Source organism: Glossina fuscipes, unplaced genomic scaffold (genome assembly GCF_014805625.2).
Source record: "Glossina fuscipes isolate IAEA_lab_2018 unplaced genomic scaffold, Yale_Gfus_2 1, whole genome shotgun sequence".
NCBI classification, from domain to species: Eukaryota; Metazoa; Arthropoda; class Insecta; order Diptera; family Glossinidae; genus Glossina; species Glossina fuscipes.
In genome coordinates, this window is record NW_023998415.1 from 43,927,122 (window position 1) to 43,948,491 (window position 21,370).

Below are 21,370 nucleotides of genomic sequence, written 5' to 3' on the forward strand. Positions count from 1 at the left end.
TAAGTGATTGGTCAAGGAAGCACTTTCTACTCTCTTCTCCGTCTCCCCAAAACGAAAGCAATCATATTTCACTAATTTTTGTTGCTTCTATTATGTAAAATACCTCTTTGCTATATCTACATATTCATTCGAATCTTTCTACGATTATGTTCGTACAATTGACTTGTGATATTTAGATTCACGTAGATTTCATTCAAAAAAGAATTCTCAGGAGGTTTTTTTACAAGTGAATTAGTTACAGACACATACACATTTATATTTTAACGTTTTAATTCTTCTTCTGGCCTCGTCCGCTCGAATATGTCTACGATCTCGAAGTTTTTCGACTTAATTGAGTCTGCTAAATAGATCCTTTACGAATACCGAACTTCCTTCTGATCTTTTCGCTTTAATATTTTAAATTTTTGCTTTATGGAGTGAGCACATCAAGCATCATAAATTCTTGAAAAGATTCATGACAAACTGAATAAGTGGCTAAGAAATGGCGGAAAAGAATGCTTTACAAAGTATTAATAAGCGATCTTATGTTACAATGAGAAGTAATTAGTGTTTTTTTCGCTAGTGATGAGCATATGAAAAGCTCAATTGGGAATCTCTGTTATATGCTTGTGGTAAATATTTGCGCTGTATTTCCGATCGCATAGTATTTGCTCTGAAATAAGAAGAAAGTGAAATCTTCCCGTATTTTACTGAAGTTGCTCTACTTTTTTTAGCGATTTTCAACCGAATTCTTTTATATTCTTGGACATGTGGAAAGCGCAAAAAGATGTGAGAGAGAAAATTGCTCCGTTCTACGGGGAAGTAAGAAATCTGAAATAAGAATCGGTTTCAGCTGAAATGATTTTAAATTGAATGCTTGGCTTAAAAATGGCTTTAATCGATTAATGTTACGCTCACGTACATGTAACGGACCTGGAATATATGCAGTTTAGGGTTCTTTTCTTTTTTCGTTTTTTTCTTTCATTTTTTCATACTAAGTTGAAGTGACCTTAATGTGTTATGCATATACTTATATACATGTCAAGGTTTTTTTTTTTTTCTAGAATAACGATGCCTTACTGTTTAATTAAGAAATAAAAAGGATAATAAAATTTTATTAACGAATAAATGAGTGAAAAGGGGGCAAAAAAAAAAAAAGCAAAAAACAAAATACATTTTTAATTTATATAATAAGCCCCATAGGTGGAAAAATGCAATAATTTCATTAATAACTCAACCTAAGCGACTTTGATGTTGCTCGCATTGAACACTTATTATTAAATATTTAGTCAGAAAATGAAGAAAAAAAAATTTCACTTTACCTTTCGATGAAAGCGAACAAAGAGAGCGAGAAACTTTGTATTGAATGAATGGCTTTTTGCAGTTAACTACTAAAAGATATCTGTACGTTATCTAATAGTTTGTTATATATATTCGCATTAAGCTACTAACGTTTACATACAACTTTCATTTTTAATATCGATGTTCGAAAATTTTAAAGCTGATACTATTTTAATTGAAATTAAATTTAAGAAAAAAAAAAAAAAAAAAAAAAAAAAACTGAGAGGTATTCACTAGTTGCTCCAAAAACTAAATGAATAAAGCAAAAAAAAAAAATAAATAAATAAAAAACAAAAAATAAAAATAAAGAAAACCAGCTAACATAATGACTCGTTAATCGAAATAAAGTCGCATGCTGCATGCATAGTACAAATGAAGGCTAAAAACTATGAATAGCGAGTAGCAGGCATAGGCCAACTTCTGTACAACAGCATAAAAAACTGTACGCCAAGTGTATATTTGAAAAACAGAAAACACAAAAACTAGTAAGAACGCAACGGCGGTCTTCAAAACGAATTTTAGACACCTGTCGCCTAATCAAGTAAGTGCAGGTGTGTTGCACATAGTAATAATGGGCGTGTTAAATTAAGAACTACATTGTAGATATATAATAACTTTTTCGGAATTTAAAGATATTACTTTCAGTTTAGCCAAGCGCGGTCATGGGGTCTTTAGCAAGCACTTCTCTCTCTCTCTCTCTCTCTCTCTCTCTCTGTTGTACAAATGAAACGATAAAGTTAACATAGCTCGTCGAACGAGAAATGAATATGAATATGAGCGTACATGTGTGTAATGTTACATAGAGATATTTGGTTCGACTACTTAAAAACCTACAATAAAGATAACGTGCGAAGCACTTCAACAATACACAACCGCACCGTGAATAAACCTACAGTTACAGTTACAAAAAAAACGGCCATTACTAATTGACTAAATGACTATGATCTTCAAAATTTTGGAAAGTTTGCAAAGTTATCCCAAGTCCTTTCTGTTCGTTCCTTACACCAATTTATATCATTCTTATGCACTCGATGCGTTGGGTCGATCGATTTCATAGTATAGAAATTTTCCGATTTCTTTACGGCGTATTTTCGAAAATGCTACGGCGGAGATCAAGAGCATAGAAATTTTCCGAATTAGGCAAACAATTCGTTAATAATCACTTAAGTATGCCGACCTCTTCAGCGATATACTCGTATACTCGTCGAACAAAGCGTGTGTTCAAAATGAATTTGGGTTGCAATGACTTGACAAAATGTCAAAATCTATTTTCTATGGTAAAAAAAAATGTTTTTTTTTTTTCTTTTTTGCTGTAATCAATCACTCGCGGGAGATATCCCATATTCCTGTGATGTCTTGGCGGCCAGAAGGAAATGAGAAAAGAGGAAGAAAGGAAGGAATAGGGAGGTGGTGATCGCAGCCGACTGACTGAGCATTCACTATAGCTCCGACTGATGATGAGTAAGTCCGGCAAGCATATGTAGACGGATCATGACGTACATATTCGTTAGGCACAGTTAACTGGCTTGATACGGAATATTGTTTAACGCTAAATGGAGAATGAATTCTGTAGATAATGGCCATCAAGTTTTTCGAAAACTTCTCTTTCGATCTGGCATTGCCTCATTAAATAGGTCTCTTCGCCAAGTTGAAAATAGTATTCTCTTATATGCTCTTTAAAATCCATTTTTTTTTCTTTTTTTACACTAGATATGGTATTGTAAATATCGTATATTGCATATTGGACTTGGTAAATAAGTGGACAAAATTGTATTTCATACTTACATACTCCACTTTTGATTTTCAAAGATTTTATTCACGGAAAAACAATTTTTTTTTTTAGTTTAATTTGCTTGTAAAGATGTAGAGGCGAGGATTTGCGGTTTCAAAGCCATAAGAAAAAAAATGATTGACTTTTGCTGGTTTTTGAACTCAGGCAAAAAGAAAGGATTCCAAATGCCGTTTGCAGACGGACGGATAGCATATGATTAAATTAAATTCAATGTTAGGCGTTAGAGTCGTAGTTAAATAAATCAAGATCGGGGTATATATAGACTGAGCTCCTGAGGGAAATTAATCCTGATGTTTCTCGAAGAGACTCATATTGACAAGCGAGGAGTTGCATGCGCCAAATCTGGAGCAAGCGGCTGCCGGTCACTTTTCCACTTGTTCACAAAACAAAATCAAGGACGTTCATGTGAAGGGACATGATACAATACGTTAAGTTACGCTATCTATGATAACATGATATGCATAATAGAAAGGGGGAACGATTGGCATGAGAATAATTGCAAATTTCTAATTCTTAATTGGAAGTGTTGCAATAACGTGTACGGACATACATGGCCGCGACAAGAGTACCAAGGTATTGAAAAATATTAATTAAAAGTTTTCCAAGTTCGAATCGGACGGTATTAAAATGATATACTTGCGTCAAATTTCAGTTTTCCTATCTCAATCAGAATCAGAATCACAATCAGAATGTTATGTCAATTTGTAAATGTTGCAAGTGGAACGATAAATAAATTTACATTCTTCGGTGATGGATCGAAAAAAAATTTAAAAAATAAATAAAAAATATGAAGGAAAAAAAAAAAAAACATTTAGAGCATTTTTTTTTTTTTAATTTATGTCGCAACAAACATCGTTAAGACTGCAAAATTCAAAAGTAAATTTTAATGAGTTTTCATTTGTTTTTGGGCATTTTTCGTCATTCGCATAGTTGTTCTCTTCTTGGAAAATTCGAGATAAAAATTAACTTATTGAGTTAATTGGCGGAATAAGTTTTTATTAATTATTAAGTTTCTCCTAATTAACCTAATAATGATAATTATACAATAAAATAGAATTGAGCAATGGGATCGGATCTCTACACAAAAAAAAACACATAATTACATCGACTATAAATTATTATTGTAAAGTGAAATATTTTACTTTTCTCTGTCTGTCTGTTTGTCTGTCTGTTTGTCTGACTCTTTGAAATATGTAGTAGTATATATAATATATAATTTGTGTTAGAGTTCTACACTTTTCCACTACGCTTTATAATTATAATTATATTTATATTAGTGTTCTTGTAAAGCAGCTACGTGTACTTGTTTTGAAATGATTTAACACCCAGTTGTGTATGCTTTGCATATCAATGCGCTTATATGCGCATAGAAATGAGTTTATTTAGCATGTGTTACATAAACCACATTCTTAAAATTCTTGTTTGAATTGTTTACAAATTATAGGCCTAGATTTGGTGGTTTTATACAAAGTTTTATTTTTACTAATCTTTTTTTTTTTTTTTTTTTATTATTAATTTCAAAACCTTGATGTTTAAATTTTGCATATATATATATATATATATAAATTTTACTGTGACAACTACGTATTGTATTTGATTCGGCTTGACATAGCGGTTGCCGTATGAAAAAATATGTAATATGTTCACGTTTTGTATTACTTTTGCATTGATTCAACGTCACGGTATTATTTTATTTGGTAGATGCTTGAAAATAAATATAATTGTCTACCGTGTTGATCGATATAACGAGATTATAATGTATAAAGCGTAAAAAGTAGAGTCAGAGTTTCTTAAATGTTGCTCACCGCTCGCTCGTCAATGACTATTATAACCATTTTACTGATTTTTATCCCATAATTCCTTTTGCATATCTTCTACAATAAAATATGTTTGATCACATGATCTATACCACTTGTGTTTCAAGGGTATATTCATTTTAAGGAAATGTATACAATATTCAGAAGCACTTGAGATAGATCCACCTCTTAATCCAACGATCTAAGCTTGTCTGTCCGTTTGTCCGCCTTGTTTTTATATTTTCAACCTATAGGCCATAATTTATTTTTTAAATATTTCAATGAAATTTCGTACACAGACATGTTTTGACCCAAGGACGAACGTTATTGAAAGTGATGCGGTAGGAATTACTTTCCCAATCATTTCTCATGTAATGCTCTATTTTGAAAAGTCGTTATATAATATGAGTAACTGTGAGGCGGTATAGAATATATAATGATGGTAGGTGATGGCTCACGTATTGTTTATTATTGGCATTATTATTTTGATTCATAGAGTAAATGCTGGGCATTATTTCTGGATTGGATAAGTCATAGACAACTATGTGAATTTATTGTGGGCCTTCCATGTAGAACGCGGCAAAAATACCAATAAGGCCGAATGATAAATTTCTCGATCGAAAGATTAAACGTCAAACTCTAGTCAGCGGTCATTCCTGAACAAAGTTTAAATCGGCTCAAGGAAAATTTTTAAAATAATTTCTCGATATATTTATGCAAAAAACTTCAAGATGAAGTGACATGAACATCAAGTGAAAATTCACGCAAGAACTACGCGGCGAGTTAATATATTGTTTTCGGAAAGACCCACAAACTCGCAGACCTTGAGCGTCAAATACAATGAATACATTTGGATTGTGTCTTACGAACTCAAATATTTAAAATATAATTTAATTGTATGTGTTTGTATGTATCTTTCGTTGCAATGCTGAAGCAAAAATCATGTAAAGAAAATATTTTGCATGATGCACGATGCAAATGCATTCATTGTGTTCATTTGTCGCACTGTGAAAAAGGTGCGCGAAATTATTCCAAATGTGAATAGTAGTCGTTAGCCACAGGCGGTTAGAGTTCAAACTTCGATTTTAACAGTCGTTATCAAATTGACTTAATTACTTCATTCGTTCATCTTTCCGTCCACTTCTATTCGTGTAGATGTCAGTGTAAATTTTTGATCTGGATATATTCATTTCTCTAGTAATAGTAATGCCTCTAAGATCGGCAAATTTTCTCTCAGTCTATGATATTTTTTCAAAAACAAATTCATTTATGCAATTCGTTTATTGGCCTTCATTCCTAAAAAATTCCTATATAGAAACGAGGCTTGCAAGGTATGCTTTCAACATCATCCTGTTAAAATTTTTACTTTATAATTGCATTTATAAGCTTCTAATTTTATGAGTCTATCTTCCTTCAACGATATATTTTTATTTTCCGATTATTCAGACCGACTTGGATTTATATTTAGTTGCATAACTATATATATTTGCCGTTTGCGTAAGACTTCTTCATTTATTCATTTCGTTATACAAATTAGTTTTGCTCTTTTCTTCACATTATTCAAGCGAATTTCGTTATCTTTATATTGAAATTATTATAAATATATCACATAAGGTCCACCATTATCCGTCTGTGTATATGCATTAAGTCCTTAAAAGCTGTGAATTCGTTCGAATACTTTATAATATTACGCTTAGCAATTACTATTAGAATAAATCATTTTCAGAGAAATCTCGTTGCCGTCATTATAGAAATCTGACAAAATCTCATCCGAGCTTGTTCAAGTGTTCATGATTTATATAGTAGAGCGTAGTGTAATTGATTTATATAGTAGAGGGTCCTTTAATTTACATTTATTATCGTTTGTGAAGAAGTTTCAGCAGTCAATAGCGTTCGTCCTTGGGTTAAAATAGATCAATCTATCAGATTTAGTCAATATATCTTAAAAATTGCGATTTATAGGTTGAACATAAAAAAAACAAGACAGACGGACGGACGGATGGACGGACGGACGGACAGCTTCTTATGTTAATACAAAATCAGTTTCAGTTGTATATCCGCACAAACTTACCAATGGCATAAGGTATGAAAGCGGTATGATTTAATTAAATTTTTAATGTTTCAGGGTGATAATGCCCATTATGGGTAAATGAACGATATTCGTATAATTCAGAATAGGATAAAAATGTCCCGATAAAATTACTTCAATGTTTCTCATAGATGAGTTTACTCCGAATAAATATTAAAAATGATCCAATTATTAAGTTCTTTAAAAGGAAAAAACGGTTTGCAAGTCGTGCAAAGCATAATCAGCGTCTAAGCGAGAACCTGTGAAGTGGTCTGACTCTCAAACAAGTTCAGTAGCTGAGAAAATGATACATTCTATATGTAATATAGTTTTTGATACCCGACAGTGGACATTAGGTGGCATGTAATAGAAATACGTCAGGGCTTGAATCATTTCTTCACACATTTTTCATAGGCTGATCGAGTTACGGTCTTTACCAATACATTTTAGCGAACCATCTTTTGTTTTGCCCCAAGTTAATTCAAAAAAACCTCTTTTGAATTCAAAAATAAATCCTAATAATATCAGTGGCTTTTTAGCTATAAAAAAAGCGTCTAGCGCGAAAATCTCATCATTACGATATCAACGAGAATGTTACGAATAAAGTAGTATGATTGCTCCATTAATTAGCTAACGGAGGCGTAGAGAATAAGTTTTGATGATATTTCTATCATTGGCGGCGGTTAAGATTGACCAGACAAAAAACGGCAAATCCACTATCATTGCTCGGACTTTGTTCAGTGATGCATGTGAGGAACACAAGTCATCAGTCAGGTTTTCGCAAGAACTACAATGATAGTATGTAGCCTTAAACAAAGCAAAACATTGAATGTGGACTGAATGCTGGACTGAAATTCAGTAGAATGCTATCAAAATACGGAAATCTTAATACCGTAGACAAATTGAAATAATTTAGTGAGTATCATGCATTCTCTGTAGTCAAGTAAGCAAAGCACTAAGTGGCAACGCTTTGATTATAATGCCTACAAAAGGAACGATTGAGAAAAATTTCGGAAACCGCGATCTGGGATCAACGTGATTTATAATTCTTTTGTTTTGTATTTTTATGTATACAAATATATATATATATATCTATATATATATATATGTATGAGGTAAGATTTAGTAAAAATAGAATAACGTATTGTTGTAAATGGGAATGAAAACAGTTTACATTGATTTAACAGGTAAACTTTCTATATGTATGTATATATATGTATATATATATATATATATATATATATATAAATGAAATTTTTTTAGCTATGCGATAAAATTATGATAATAGTGAATAATTTTTTAAAAAAAGAAGAAAAGTTAAATAGTGAAAATTACGGAAGGGAATCTACCATATCACCATCAGCACTACTCTTTTGTTAACCCCCAATTAATTCCACCTTTATATCCAGCAAATGTTGAGAAAATGAAGATCCAAGCATTTTCGAGAAATCGCTTTGGCCACGCAATCGCAATTCGCCAATGGATTTTAAAGAGGTCTTCTTCGCCAATCTACAATTGCGGACAAATTCTCGCTACAAAGCACATTCTCTGTGACTGCCTTAACTTTCCCTTGGCTAGAAATTATTGCATTTGGCGCGACTAATCCTACGGACATTCTAAAATCAGCTACAAGACAGAATCTCAATACAATATCGATATTACTTTATTAATCCTACTAGGCTCAATATCTACTGTACTTTTATAAATTAGAGCCAATAGCCTATGTCGCCAGGGCTCAATGTCTTCTTTCTTTTCTTTTAGCCTAAGAATTTATTTCATTAGCCTAAAATTATAATAATAATAATAATAATAATAATAATATTTTTTAAAGACATTTTTCTTTCGAAATCGTCAATCATTTTCTTATGTGTTGTCGTCTAGACGTGGGTGAGCGCGTTTTTCTCAAGATAATAACATGTGCGAAAAGTCAGCTGAAGATGACTCTCCAGATAAGTTCCAATCTATTGGTGATATTGTTAATCGTTTAAAGTTTAGATTTTCCCTTACGGCAATTTTGAAATTTCAATATTCCACGATTTACGAAGACTACCGGTATTATTGAACAATAAATAAACGTGAATCGTTTAGACATTAGGTGATTAAAATAAAAATGGCTTTGAAATTCCATTGTAGATGTAAATATTGTAAGAATGTAATGCTTATCTAAACCAAAACGTTATTCCAGTTTTGGTTTTTTCTTTTCATTCTCTTTTTATGCTGTTCGAAGAGCATTTGTTTGTGTGCAGTAAGTAATAAATTAAAAAAATTTTCGTTTTTTTTTTTAATAGAAATTTGAAATGTGAAAATTTTACTTTAATTTTTCATAAATTTTGAAAATCTGTACATTTTAATACAAATTTAATTTTGTTTACAGACTCAGCATTTGAATTGGATCCGACTGAAATCGCACGTCAAAATCAAATAACTCAGCAGATCCTAACCCATTATATAGAACGTCGTTTATTTCCGTTTAGCAATGTTAAACAGAAAGTACCGTCCATTGCGGAAATATTGCCAAAGGCAATCACTTCTACTACATCGCCAAGGGCAATCAGTATTGCAACATCGCCGACATATAAGCGAGGCTTGGCCAGTAGCAATAATACGCGACGTAAAACTTATGGTCAAAAATTGAAAAATTCCACCAGACGTAAATATAATATGAATAAGATCGAAACACAAGATAAAGAAGAAGAACAAGATATTGAAAAACAATCAAGTCAGCAACGTTTGACGGAAAATTTAAACGAAGATGAAGATGTTACCGAGCAACCTGCCACCATAACATATAGCAATAAATACAAGAATCAAGATAATCATACGTTTTATTACAACAACGAATGGTCGGGAGGGAGAGGCTTTCTTCTACCATATGATATCGAAGATGATGTTGAGCATGATGTACAGGAAGCATTGCAGAGCGTTGAATCTGAGCAATACGATCAATACTATAATAACGATATCTTTCAACGCGATCCCAAAGAGAATGAAATCGATGGCGGCGCAGGTAAGTTATTTATAATAAAGCGAACTGATCAATTTTCATATGATTACGGAAATAATTATAACTTATCGTTAAATCGTATAAATAAACAACATGGAAACGTTTTTACTTGAGGTGATGATTATATATATATATATATATATATATATGTATATATATAAGCGGATCTTCGCACAAACACAGACTATTGCTTATATTTAAGGTCATATAGACAGTTAAAGTAATGATCTTTTAAAAGTTTCTGTTTTTTTTTTTTTTTTTCTTTTTTTTTCTTTTTATACGTTTACATGTGCTCGCCAAGGGAAAATATGCATTGTGTGTAGGGAACCGGATTTTATTGTCAACAATAAGACAATAGCATGCGAAGCTTATGCAGGCAGTTACGTGTTGTCCTTTACGTTGTAAGTTATTACCCTTTTGTCGATGATATCTTTTTTATGTGTAAATAAATTGAAAGCAACTTTGTGAGTAGTTTGTTGAACACCTTTGCTGTCAATGCAAACAATAATGCTTGACTTTGACGGTGAAAATATGATAAACAATAATTTAGTGCATAAAAAACTTATATGACAATGTAATGAGAATAGAAAAAAAAGAAAAGAAATAAAATTCGAAAGTTCAACTGGCTTTTTTATTGATTAATTGCTATGACATGGCTATGATGTAATTGTAGTCTTGTAGACTTCCTCTAAACATAATTGAATTGAATCCTAAATAAGGCCCAATGAAACAATTAATTGTTAGAGCCAAACACAGTGGATTTCCGCATCGATAAAATTGATTATTTCAGGCAAAGTCTATATTGTAGAGCAGCAGGTGGGGCTTTATTCAGAAACTTACTAATACTTGGGCAAATTCCGAACCGACATTTAAAATCCAAGTCTGTTAATTCGTTAGTGATACAAAGTCTCGGGAAAATCTCTAGCTTTTCGCAATCATTGATAGTTGCTTTCAGTGTAAGATTAATTTTTGAAAAGCGATTACTTGGGGTACCGCTTTCTATTTCTTTTTTTGGCCAACATCAAAGGATGGCCAGAAGTACTTATAAAAGCCTTTTTTTTTTTTTGCTTTTTGGCGAATCACTCAGGAGATGTTACGTATTCGCCTGGCATGATGATGGTCAGAGAGGATGTGAGAAAAGAGATTATGTAATAGGGTGGTCGTGGCCGCAGCTTAGTGGATGCGCCTTTGCCGACTGAGCGCTCACTACAACTACGGCCAAAGTAAAGTTTATCGCACTGAGGTTTGCATTCGCGGAAATTGACTTGGTAGCCGCGATTCTTGCCTTTTCGGCCACTCGGGCGTATAAAATGTTTACATTTTTGATCAGTATCAATATTTGAATCCATTTTAGCATATCCGTCTGTCCGTCTGCGCATTATCTGCGGTAAACATTCTCCTGGCCGCAAAAATTACGATATCGGTCTCAAATGTGGCTATTAGAGCTAATGAAATCTCACGCAGGCAGACTGATATTGGAAATGGGCTAAATCGATCAAATGACACGCCTACAACTGCATACAAGCTAAGAGCATATCTGCTTTCTGCGTTTTCTGTTATGTTAGTCATAAACAGCAATAGATCCACGATAAAAATTTCCCCATATATGTACTAGAAATATAAAAAAAAAAATTAACCACGCCTATCTAATATTATAGAGTAAGAAAATTTGCCTTCCGCGTTTTATTAATATATATATATTTAATCTCTTCTATAAACGTCTGTCTTTCATTTGCGCCATTTGACAAAGATTGAGGAATACTGAGATTGCTTTTCCCATCCGGGCTTGTTATGACAGCCTCTCTCTGCAAGAATAACTTAAGCAATAGCCTGGTAGAGAAAATGAGAATGAGAATAGATTGTAGGTATTTTTATTCATAAAAATACTGCCAGAAATCGGCCCTAAGTTTCGATTAGTCAAAGGAGAAATGTGGTGAAAAATCTTTGTGGTTGGAGATTATTTAAAATGCATTACTTATGAGTGGGTTTCCTTGTTTATTTGTTCAAAAACTTAAAGTGTCCCTTAGTTGGGAAGTCACGGTCACCTATAGATATCCTTTGCCGTCATTTGATGATAATGATTTAGAACTTTCCAGAGATGGATCTAATAGCGGAAGCAAGGGATGAACGCTTGAGTCTCGAACAATTAAAGGGACTCGTAAGTCTTAGTGTTCGCATTATATTTTCTTCTACACTCGGATCATTTGACGATCATTTTGGTTTCACGTTTAGAGGGGTTCCTCTGTTTTTTTTCCAACGTTTATTACCAATAGTTGACTTTCGCCAAAATCGCTCTCTTCAAACAAACAACATTTTTAAAGAAAAAGTAATTGGCGCTTAGTTAGTTCGTTCCCTTTGATCTCAAACGAACGCCTGCCACATAGCTGTGCGCTAGGAATGATTTAAAATGCTATTCAAAGCAAACGATAAAGCTTTTAGTAAAATTATTTATATGCATGTGAATAAATATCTTGCATAATAGCGCAACTTCCCTTCAAATTTCGTAATTAATTGCTTATATAATAAATAAAATTGTTAATTGAAACTTAATCACCGTCAAAAAAGAAACCACAATCGCTCTCGGAGATAAAAAACAGTTGTTTGGGTTTATTTCAGGCAGCATAATAAATGAGAAATAAATGCAATAAATTAATTATTAAGTAAATGTTTAATTATAAGATTAGAGTAAATACTAATAAAGACAATTAAAAAAAAAGAAAAAAAAAAAAAAAAAAACCATAACAACTCAAATATACGCAAACACAAAGAAACAAAAAAAAGATAAAATAAAAATGAAAATAAATATGAAAAATGAGAAAGAAAAACAGCACAAACATACAAATATACGCAACTTCCTCGCATGATTTGCTGTCTTAAACAGAAAATAATTTAAAAAAAAAAAAAATATGTTATGTACACAAAATTACTATTGTATATATGCGCGTATGTGTGTATTGTATTAAGCAATGCCAACTACCCTAACCTTCTTCAGTATCTAGCACATGTTTATGTGTATATAAATAAGTATATAGATGTGGTGCTGCTTGTGCAAATATTAAAATACATAGACAATGGATGAAAATAAAAAAAATGGAATAAAAAAAATTTTAAAAAATAAAAAAAAAAAAACAAATTAAAACTAAACTAAATACAAAAGTACACACATTTGCCGCAATTGAATTTAGCTGAGTGTAAGTGTGTGTAATGCAATCACAATACAAAAGTAAGTAGAATGACGATGATGTGCACTCAACTTTGGCTATAAAAGAATACCATCATAACCATCATCAACCAGCCGCGTAAAACAATAACAAAAGCAAATACAAAAACAAAAAAACCAACAAAAAAAAAAAAAAAAGAAGAAAAACTTGACTTGAAGAACAAAAGAGAAAAAGTCACGTTGGCGCATACTTTCGAGCTGTTGCCGATTGTATGCACAAATAAACAAATAAACAAACAGACAACAAACAATTTGTTAATCATTACAGTGCTGTTGATATTTTTAATGCTATAGTCCTATGCTGGCAGCGGCGATGATGCGCGGTAGTGTCGTTAACAAATTATCTCTGCTTAAATTCATTGCTCTCTAAGCGGCATAAACTTACCATTAACGTTTACATGTTTGATTTAGATTTTCTTCGAAAATTTGAACGAAGAATGAATAATAACTGAACAAGAAGAAGAAAAAATATACTATCTACATAAGATGAATTTAGTTAATTTGTCTTGTTCTTGGTTACCGGTTACATGTTCTCTAATATGATTACAAGCATAAACAAATTGAGTTTGTGTGCGAGGAGAACATTTCGTATGAATTCTTTTCTTTCTTCAATCTCAATACACACACATACATATAATGAATAATGAATGATAATAAAAGATCACTACCATCGAGATGCAATATATTGCCTTTCATAAAATTTATACCTACGTTCAGCATATAAATGACATTACAAAATACGCTATCCTTTGTAAGATTTCTCATAAAATATATATATATATATATATTTTCTATTGATTTTCAGCATCGGAAATATATACAATTTTTATGAACATCCCATCAAATAAATGTACTCATGATCAGCCTGAAGGTAAAGTAGAATGTCAATCTGTCTGTCTGTCCTTCATTTCTTTGCGAGGAAAAAGCTGCTTCTCAATGTTCTTGTTAGTAGTTTTTTTTTTTTTTTTTTTTTTTTTTTTTTAAATATTTGCGAATGAATCCATAATTGCAAAAAAACAAAAAAAGTAAAAAAATAATTTGACTCTTTTTCCCTAAATTGTAATCTCAAGTTGTAATTGCTGCAGCTCAGAATGAGAAATCTTTTCAATAATGAAATTCTCTGTAAAGTTCGAAAATCGACTAAATCGCTTATAATTACCAAAAAATCATTTATCGTTTATTATAGCCAGCAGCATTTAATTTGTGCCATAACCTATGCAATACGGACCATGCAGCAATGTGTAAAAGTGTTATTTGAAATATTCGGAAGCCATGTAAGATACGATATTGAACGTACGATCGAACGTGGATCTAAGCAATCAATTATCGGGTAAAAGGCAGTGACAGGCATTAATAAATTCACCTCTAATCTATGTCCCTGTCCCTGTGCCTGTCCACATTTCCTTGAATATTGCAAGTGGCTTGGCGGGCTATGATATTTCCTTTCTTACTACTACTAATACTTTCAAAATCAAGTGATATAAATGAAACACTGCAGCAAGATTTCCTTAAAATCCTTTCTTCTTTTTCACATTAATAAATCAAAAAGTTCAACGATATCGAGTAAGTCGTCCAACTTTAGCGGCGAATTTCTATCAATTGCCTGCTGATAAATGTTGCCTTGCAATGCGTACAAGACATGATTTGGTTTGATAATGCAGAATCGCTTTCTTATCAATTAAGATGAGATTGTAAATATTTGAAAATCATTTCAAAGTTGAGTTCATTTCGTGACACCCTCTAAATACGGATAGGAGTTAATATAAAAATTTGAAACATCTACAGTTAGTTAGTTATATGCAAGCATTTACAATATGATAAATGATATTTATTCAATAAATTTATGTATTGAGGCCTCAACTTAAGAATATTTTTTACTCTTTTTTTTTTTTTTCTTGGTTTTTAATTTTTGGTATTTGGTATTTGTCATTACTTCTCGTCTTTATTTGAAATTTGTTCAAATGTTAAAAGACATTTGAATGAATGAATTACATAAAACAACATTTTTAATTAACATTACAACATAGTAGCAGTAGTTGTGGATTTTATTAATTTTTAAAGATAAACTTCAAATTTTATTTATAACAAAAGTATTAAATTTACCATAAAATCGTCGTTCATATGCATAGCGTTCTAGAATCATTTTGCAAAGCGATCATTTCGTTAAGCATTACAACCAATAAGTTTTGTTCTAAGAATCATAAGAGGTTGCTTATCTCTCATACGATGCAATGTACATGTGTATGTATATATATTACATACATCTTATGTCTCATTGGAATTGCAAAAAAAATTTTACTAATTAGAACCATTACGCATAATATTTATGAATACTTCTACTGCTTTTTTCGGCAACACTTTTGCTTATTTTTGAAGATACAAGTGGTTCTACGTTACGCGGTACTTTGGCTGCGAATTGATCGCACTTTAATACCAGTCTGCGCGTGACAACTTAGAATCTTTGTACCAAGTTTCAAGGTGATTACACCATTTTTGCGATCAGTAGAATATTAATCAAGGACAGATGGACAGAACGACAGACAGACGATTGGGTAGACGGACATTCACAAATCGCTTTAAATTTGGATGCTGATCAAGCAAGTATGTATCTGAGGCTTTCTTTTCGATGTTCGCCAATATCCTCATCCCTCGATGGTGGATATAAAAAAAGAAAATTAAATAGAAACGAAACGCTATGAAGATATCGCGTTTTGATAAATTGGGTCGGAGCTCGATCGGTATAATAAAAGTTGCCTCTATATGTTATGTTAAGCCCTTCTCTTACATATGTTCGCACTAACTTCATACCCATTGTATCACAAGTGGTGTAAGGTATAAAAAGAAAATGATCACATCGACTTGATTACATAAATAAACAACATGGTGGAGTTCAATAACAAATGCACATAGTTGAACAAATGAACATGAAATAGATTTCATAGCATGGTAAGGCCTACTTTTAAGCACTCTACATCATCTTTTCCCCGAATTTAATTTTTCATCTATTTTTGTGTTTATATATTAAAAAAAAGTTATATATTTCCTTTTTTTTTCACAAATTATATACTTCCTGTCAGGAGTTCCGAACGGTAAATTATCTGGATCCAAATTTAGTGAAACGCATTTTCTTGTCTTCGCGTATAGTCATATCAGTCAGATTTCATGCAGTTAGTTTTTATGTTAAACAGCTATTGCCATCGCATTATTTTATGGCCAGTGGTCGTTAAAATAAAAATAGTCCTATTCCTTAATGAGGTCCATTTTTGAGTCAAAATAAGCTAAAATATCTTGAAAAAGCTGCAAACTATATACGTTGAAGAGGAAAATATATAGACCGGTATTAAATTGGAAGACAGATAGATAGAACGACAAAGAAGCTTAGATAGCGTACGCAAATGATTCTCATTTTATCGGTATTATAAAAAATAGATCTATCCTATGTCCCTCTGAAAGCTATTAGAAAAGAATTGAAAAAAAAAAAAAAAAATGTAGTCGTAAGAACATAAGAACATAGATAATCGGAAAGATCGAGATGGATAAGTTCGAGAACGACAAGATAGGTAAAGTTCAGCGTTTATTTGTCTATTAACGGCAACTTTCTGTTCCATAGCGCCCAGCGTTAAGGCACGATCCACAGAGGGATAAAGTTGTCTCCCATTACCCATTACCCAGATTAGAAATAGGGCGGTTATGGGTCCAAGTTGCTAATGCGATAAGCTATTGAGCACGAATTCGAAAATTGCCCAACGCAAATATGCTCTTATGCGTAACCATTTAATTCAGCGATGCTTGTACATGCATAAGGAAACGCGAAATAAGTTCCGCTTACATCTACTTTGTATGTTTATTTGTAATTTCATATGAATATCTGTGGTTTCTTTACCGTTCATGTTAAGCACCGCATTACAAATCCATTTTAAATTATTGTACAACACGTTGATTAGTACCCTTACATATGATGTGAAATGTTTTTAAAATACGACGCTTTAACCGAGAGTTAAATACGAATTATCGTTGTCTGCGTGGAGCGCCAAGTTGCTTATGGTATAACTTTAACTATAACGTCTATAGTAAAGTGAATGAGTTAATGCGAAGGGCGGACAAGGAATATAGTTGAAGTTTGTTTTTTTTTTTTTTTACCTGAAATATTAAGCATAACCAAATTAACCCTAGCAGGGCTTGAAGTACTAAACACCGGTAACGAAGACGTTCACATGTATAAGGCGTCTGTTAAAAGGGAGAGAAAGAGAGAGCGAGAATTAAATGATAAAAGAAAGTCTTATTGGGTAAGCGTAGCAAAAGTTTCCCATTTCGTCGCATATGCTCATATCCAGGCATTTATTTTTTTTAATTAAGCTTAGCTTTCTTTAGGTGTAAATCGTGGCAGTCAGATATAATAAACAAAAAAAAAAAAGAAAAAAAACAAAGACGAACAAGTGGAAAATGAAAATAAAAGTACATAACAAAATGATAAATCTATTGGTTACGTATAATACACGTAGTAATATTATTGAGAAATTGAAGGTTTAAGTGAATGAGTGATGATTGACAGTTTTGAAGTTTTGAAGTACAAATAAAACCATATTTTTCCTTTTGCAAATTTTATGAATCATAATAGGTCGGGCCACCAGCGCGGGAACCAAAGCGGAACAAAGTAAAGTCAGCTCTCGGCCTCGTGATCTTAAATGAAAATATCCGATCGTTTTCTTCCCTCTTAATGGATAATGGCCATTGGCATTGGAAGTGCATAAATCCCACTGCTCTTGTTTTAAGTAAAAGTTGTATTTATTACCGCGAGACTTCTACATCTTTCCAATATTATCCAATGAAACCTTTCGAAAACATAAGAAGTTTTGACGAGAGCATATCCATAATAACTTAATACTTAATAATTCCTATACATATTGAAACTAAATTGACACCGATCGGCCAAGTGACAAGCTCTAGGGAATATTCATCAATGCATTCCCCATAATATAATTATAATAATAAATCTTAAGTAATTGTTTTTACTTTGCGCTATTAAATGATTCTAATAAATATTTGAGCCAAATTTCAAATCGATGGCCGAGTATATGTACACGTGTATGAACGATACGTTGAGTGGTTACGAGTGTACCAAGATCGCTTGCAAATTTGTATTTACATACATACAAGGTTTTCAGCTTTTATTTCGAGATTTCCAACTCCGTGTATTTTAAAGATGTCTGAGAATACTAGGTCATGTAATGGAGAATCGGAATTTTCCCATAGATGGCGCTAGACATATATGTGTGTTTTCTTTTTAGCTTGGATATATTGGCAATACCGATTTATCTTGAAAATTTCAGATGCTAAAATTCATAGGTAGACCGAGGCGCATCGTTAACATATATCGCGACGACGAGTCGCTGTCACAGGATGGCGATATTAGGTATCTAGTGGGTTCAGAAAATGTGTGGTCTGATATTACCCGTTAAAATCCGGCGACTGATTTGCCGCAAACTGCCAATAGGTTTTTGGGGCTCGGTATTCACATATGGCCAGATAGTTGAGTATAAAATCTACAGCTCGCGGTGGCCAATTTAATTAAGTAAAATAATTTCATTTTATTTTTTTAAGCAAACTCGGTACTGCATGTGGTCGCATCCCCCATCTATTAGTCTTTGCGATAGTTATAGAATGTAAGCCAACCTATTTCCTATGCAGTATCGATGTAATTGTGGGCGTATTCTTTCTGTCTTCAAAGCCGTTTTATGATCATCAAGTGGGAATACATATATTATGTGTCAGTTTCTGGTCTATACCGTAAGCATTTCAATAATAGACGACCGATAGGGTTGAACTCAATGAACTCAGAATATTACTTGTTGGGATATCTAGGACGAGTACTACTGCTTCGTGTTTCGTTGGAATTGTATGAAAATTGTTAGTTGAAAAGAAACTTCAGATCTTAAGTTAGAGGACGTTAACATTAAGACGAGACGCGTGCAAGTGTTAATCTGAGGTTAAATACACAAAAATGAGGAACCGAGAAACCAGTTCGAAGTATGTGTTATAAGCAGCAGACGAAACAAGTTGAATTTATTTACTCCAATTGTTAGGGCTCGCAATTGAGTCACAAATCTCTCTTAATCGCATTAAGAATTAAGATGTTGTTTAACTCTTTTTCTTCATTTTTTCTTATTTACTCTTTTATCGTCTTCGCACTCTCTCTCTCTCTCTCTCTCTCTCTCACTCTCCGTTTGAGGTTGCGTGCGTTATAAAATCGCTGAGATGTTATGCATTTTCGGGATCAAAATGATACAAACAAGATATGGTAAAAAGAGCCATAATATGTCTTTGATGTAACTGTTTAATGAAACTGTTTAGTTCATCGTTAACGGTCAGTTTGGGCGCACATGCGCATTCAAAAGATAATCATAAAATAATAAATAATAAATAATTAAATACAAAAAATAAATAAAAAATTTTTTCAAACTTTACTTATGACTCTTTCTTCGCATAAAACGCTAAGCATTTATAAAAAAATTTTATATGAAGTCTTAAGATCTTCGTGTTGTTTTTAATGAAATTGTTGTTTTTACCTTCTGCTAATAGCTTCTTACTTTTTATTATTTATTTTCTAAATTTATATTTTACATTATAATTCAAAGAAAATATTTACATTGATCGTAAATATATGTTGGAAAAAAAAAAATTGTTTTTATTTATTTTTTTTTAAATAATTATAAGTATATTGAAGAGAAAGAAACATTATAAAGGTGCAAACGAAAAGAAAATCATTTCTGTTGAATAACATTTTTTTTTTTTTTTTTTGGCTTTTAAAACTTATATTAAGCAATAGATTGCGGGATAAAAATGCAAAAATATTTAACGATTACTGTGATATTAACGCTACAAATTATTGGTGCATTAACGGCGGTTAATCCAAAGCAAATCAATAATGCTGGTACGTATGGATAGACTTGTATTGTATTGGTTTTATTATCTTTATGCAACAAACAAAAAGATTATGTTCGCCTTGGGGCATATTATCGGCTCGATATTCAATTCACCTCAAGCAAACACATTCACACACACATATATATATATATATATATATATATATATTCGTACAAAACTTTTTTTTATTAATTATGCGTGAGTTAGGTGTGTTGGTTGTTGATTGTCGCCACTTTTGCGCAACATCAATCAAATTCTAGATCAATATCCATCTATTAATAGATTGACAAGAAAATTTTCAAATTTTTAATTGTTATTTTTATTTGGCTGACTGGCTATAGGCGTAAGCAGTTTTAATCGCTAGCGCTTTTGAGTATGCGAACAATAAACGAAAGTAGGAAGCATTATGTCGCATATGTTGCATATTTTGAAATGATGACAATTAGGTAACAATCTGTACTAAGATAAATTAGACATATATATACAGGATCGAAATGTGGGTTAAAGACACCTTTATTCCATATGCCGAACACATATCGCTCATATTGCACATGTTGCATATATATGTACATATATAGAAGTATGTGAATATGTGCATATAAAATTTTCCAGCATTTTGTAGATAATTATATATACGAATTCAAGGTCGATTCGCTTGGATTTAAAGTGAGGAGAGTAAAATTTGCGACAAAGTTTTGATGCGGACAATGAAAATTTCAGTAAAGTAAGTCGTGATGTCCGAAAACTAATTGGAAATAGAGAATTTATAAGGCAAATCAATTCAATGATTTTAGATTTGATTTTATAATAAAACTAAATGAACTGAACTGAAATGCTATAGAGTCGTCGTCTAAAGCTTACATAGAGCTTACATAGAGCAATAGGATTGAAATGGTATTTTAGAAGCAAAGCTATCTAATGTAGTTATGTTTTTATGGGTATGTGTTTTTTTTTTTTTCTTTTCTTTCTTTCCTCTTTCCGGTCATATTCCAAGCATAAGCTATTGATTTAATTTGAAAATGATATGTTAATGATTTATATGAGTCTAATAAGTAATTTATCATAAATGAGTTCATCTACCTTTAATATTGAGAAAGGATTCAATTCTTGCCTATAACTTGCTTTCTAACTGTATTCTAATTTCATCACAATCACAATGAAATTTCAATTAATATTTTTTTTTTTTTATTATTTTATTTCATTCTTGAATTCATTTATTTGCTGGCAATACTTTTATAGCATATAT

At 32.0% G+C, this 21,370-nt stretch overlaps 1 protein-coding gene across 5 annotated transcripts in view; it reads left to right on the forward strand.

Moving 5' to 3' along the window:
- The window catches only part of LOC119631448 (C-type lectin 37Db), a 47,161-nt gene that overhangs the window by 4,974 nt on the left and 20,817 nt on the right, over positions 1-21,370 (forward strand). For 4 of the 5 annotated variants that reach the window (XM_038023662.1, XM_038023661.1, XM_038023660.1 and 1 more), the window contains one exon: positions 9,351-9,983. In XM_038023662.1, the coding sequence (XP_037879590.1) occupies positions 9,351-9,983 (633 nt within the window). Of the gene's footprint in view, positions 1-9,350; positions 9,984-19,922; positions 19,944-20,026; positions 20,132-21,370 lie in introns of those variants that run through there. The other variant, XM_038023664.1, reaches the window with a different exon arrangement.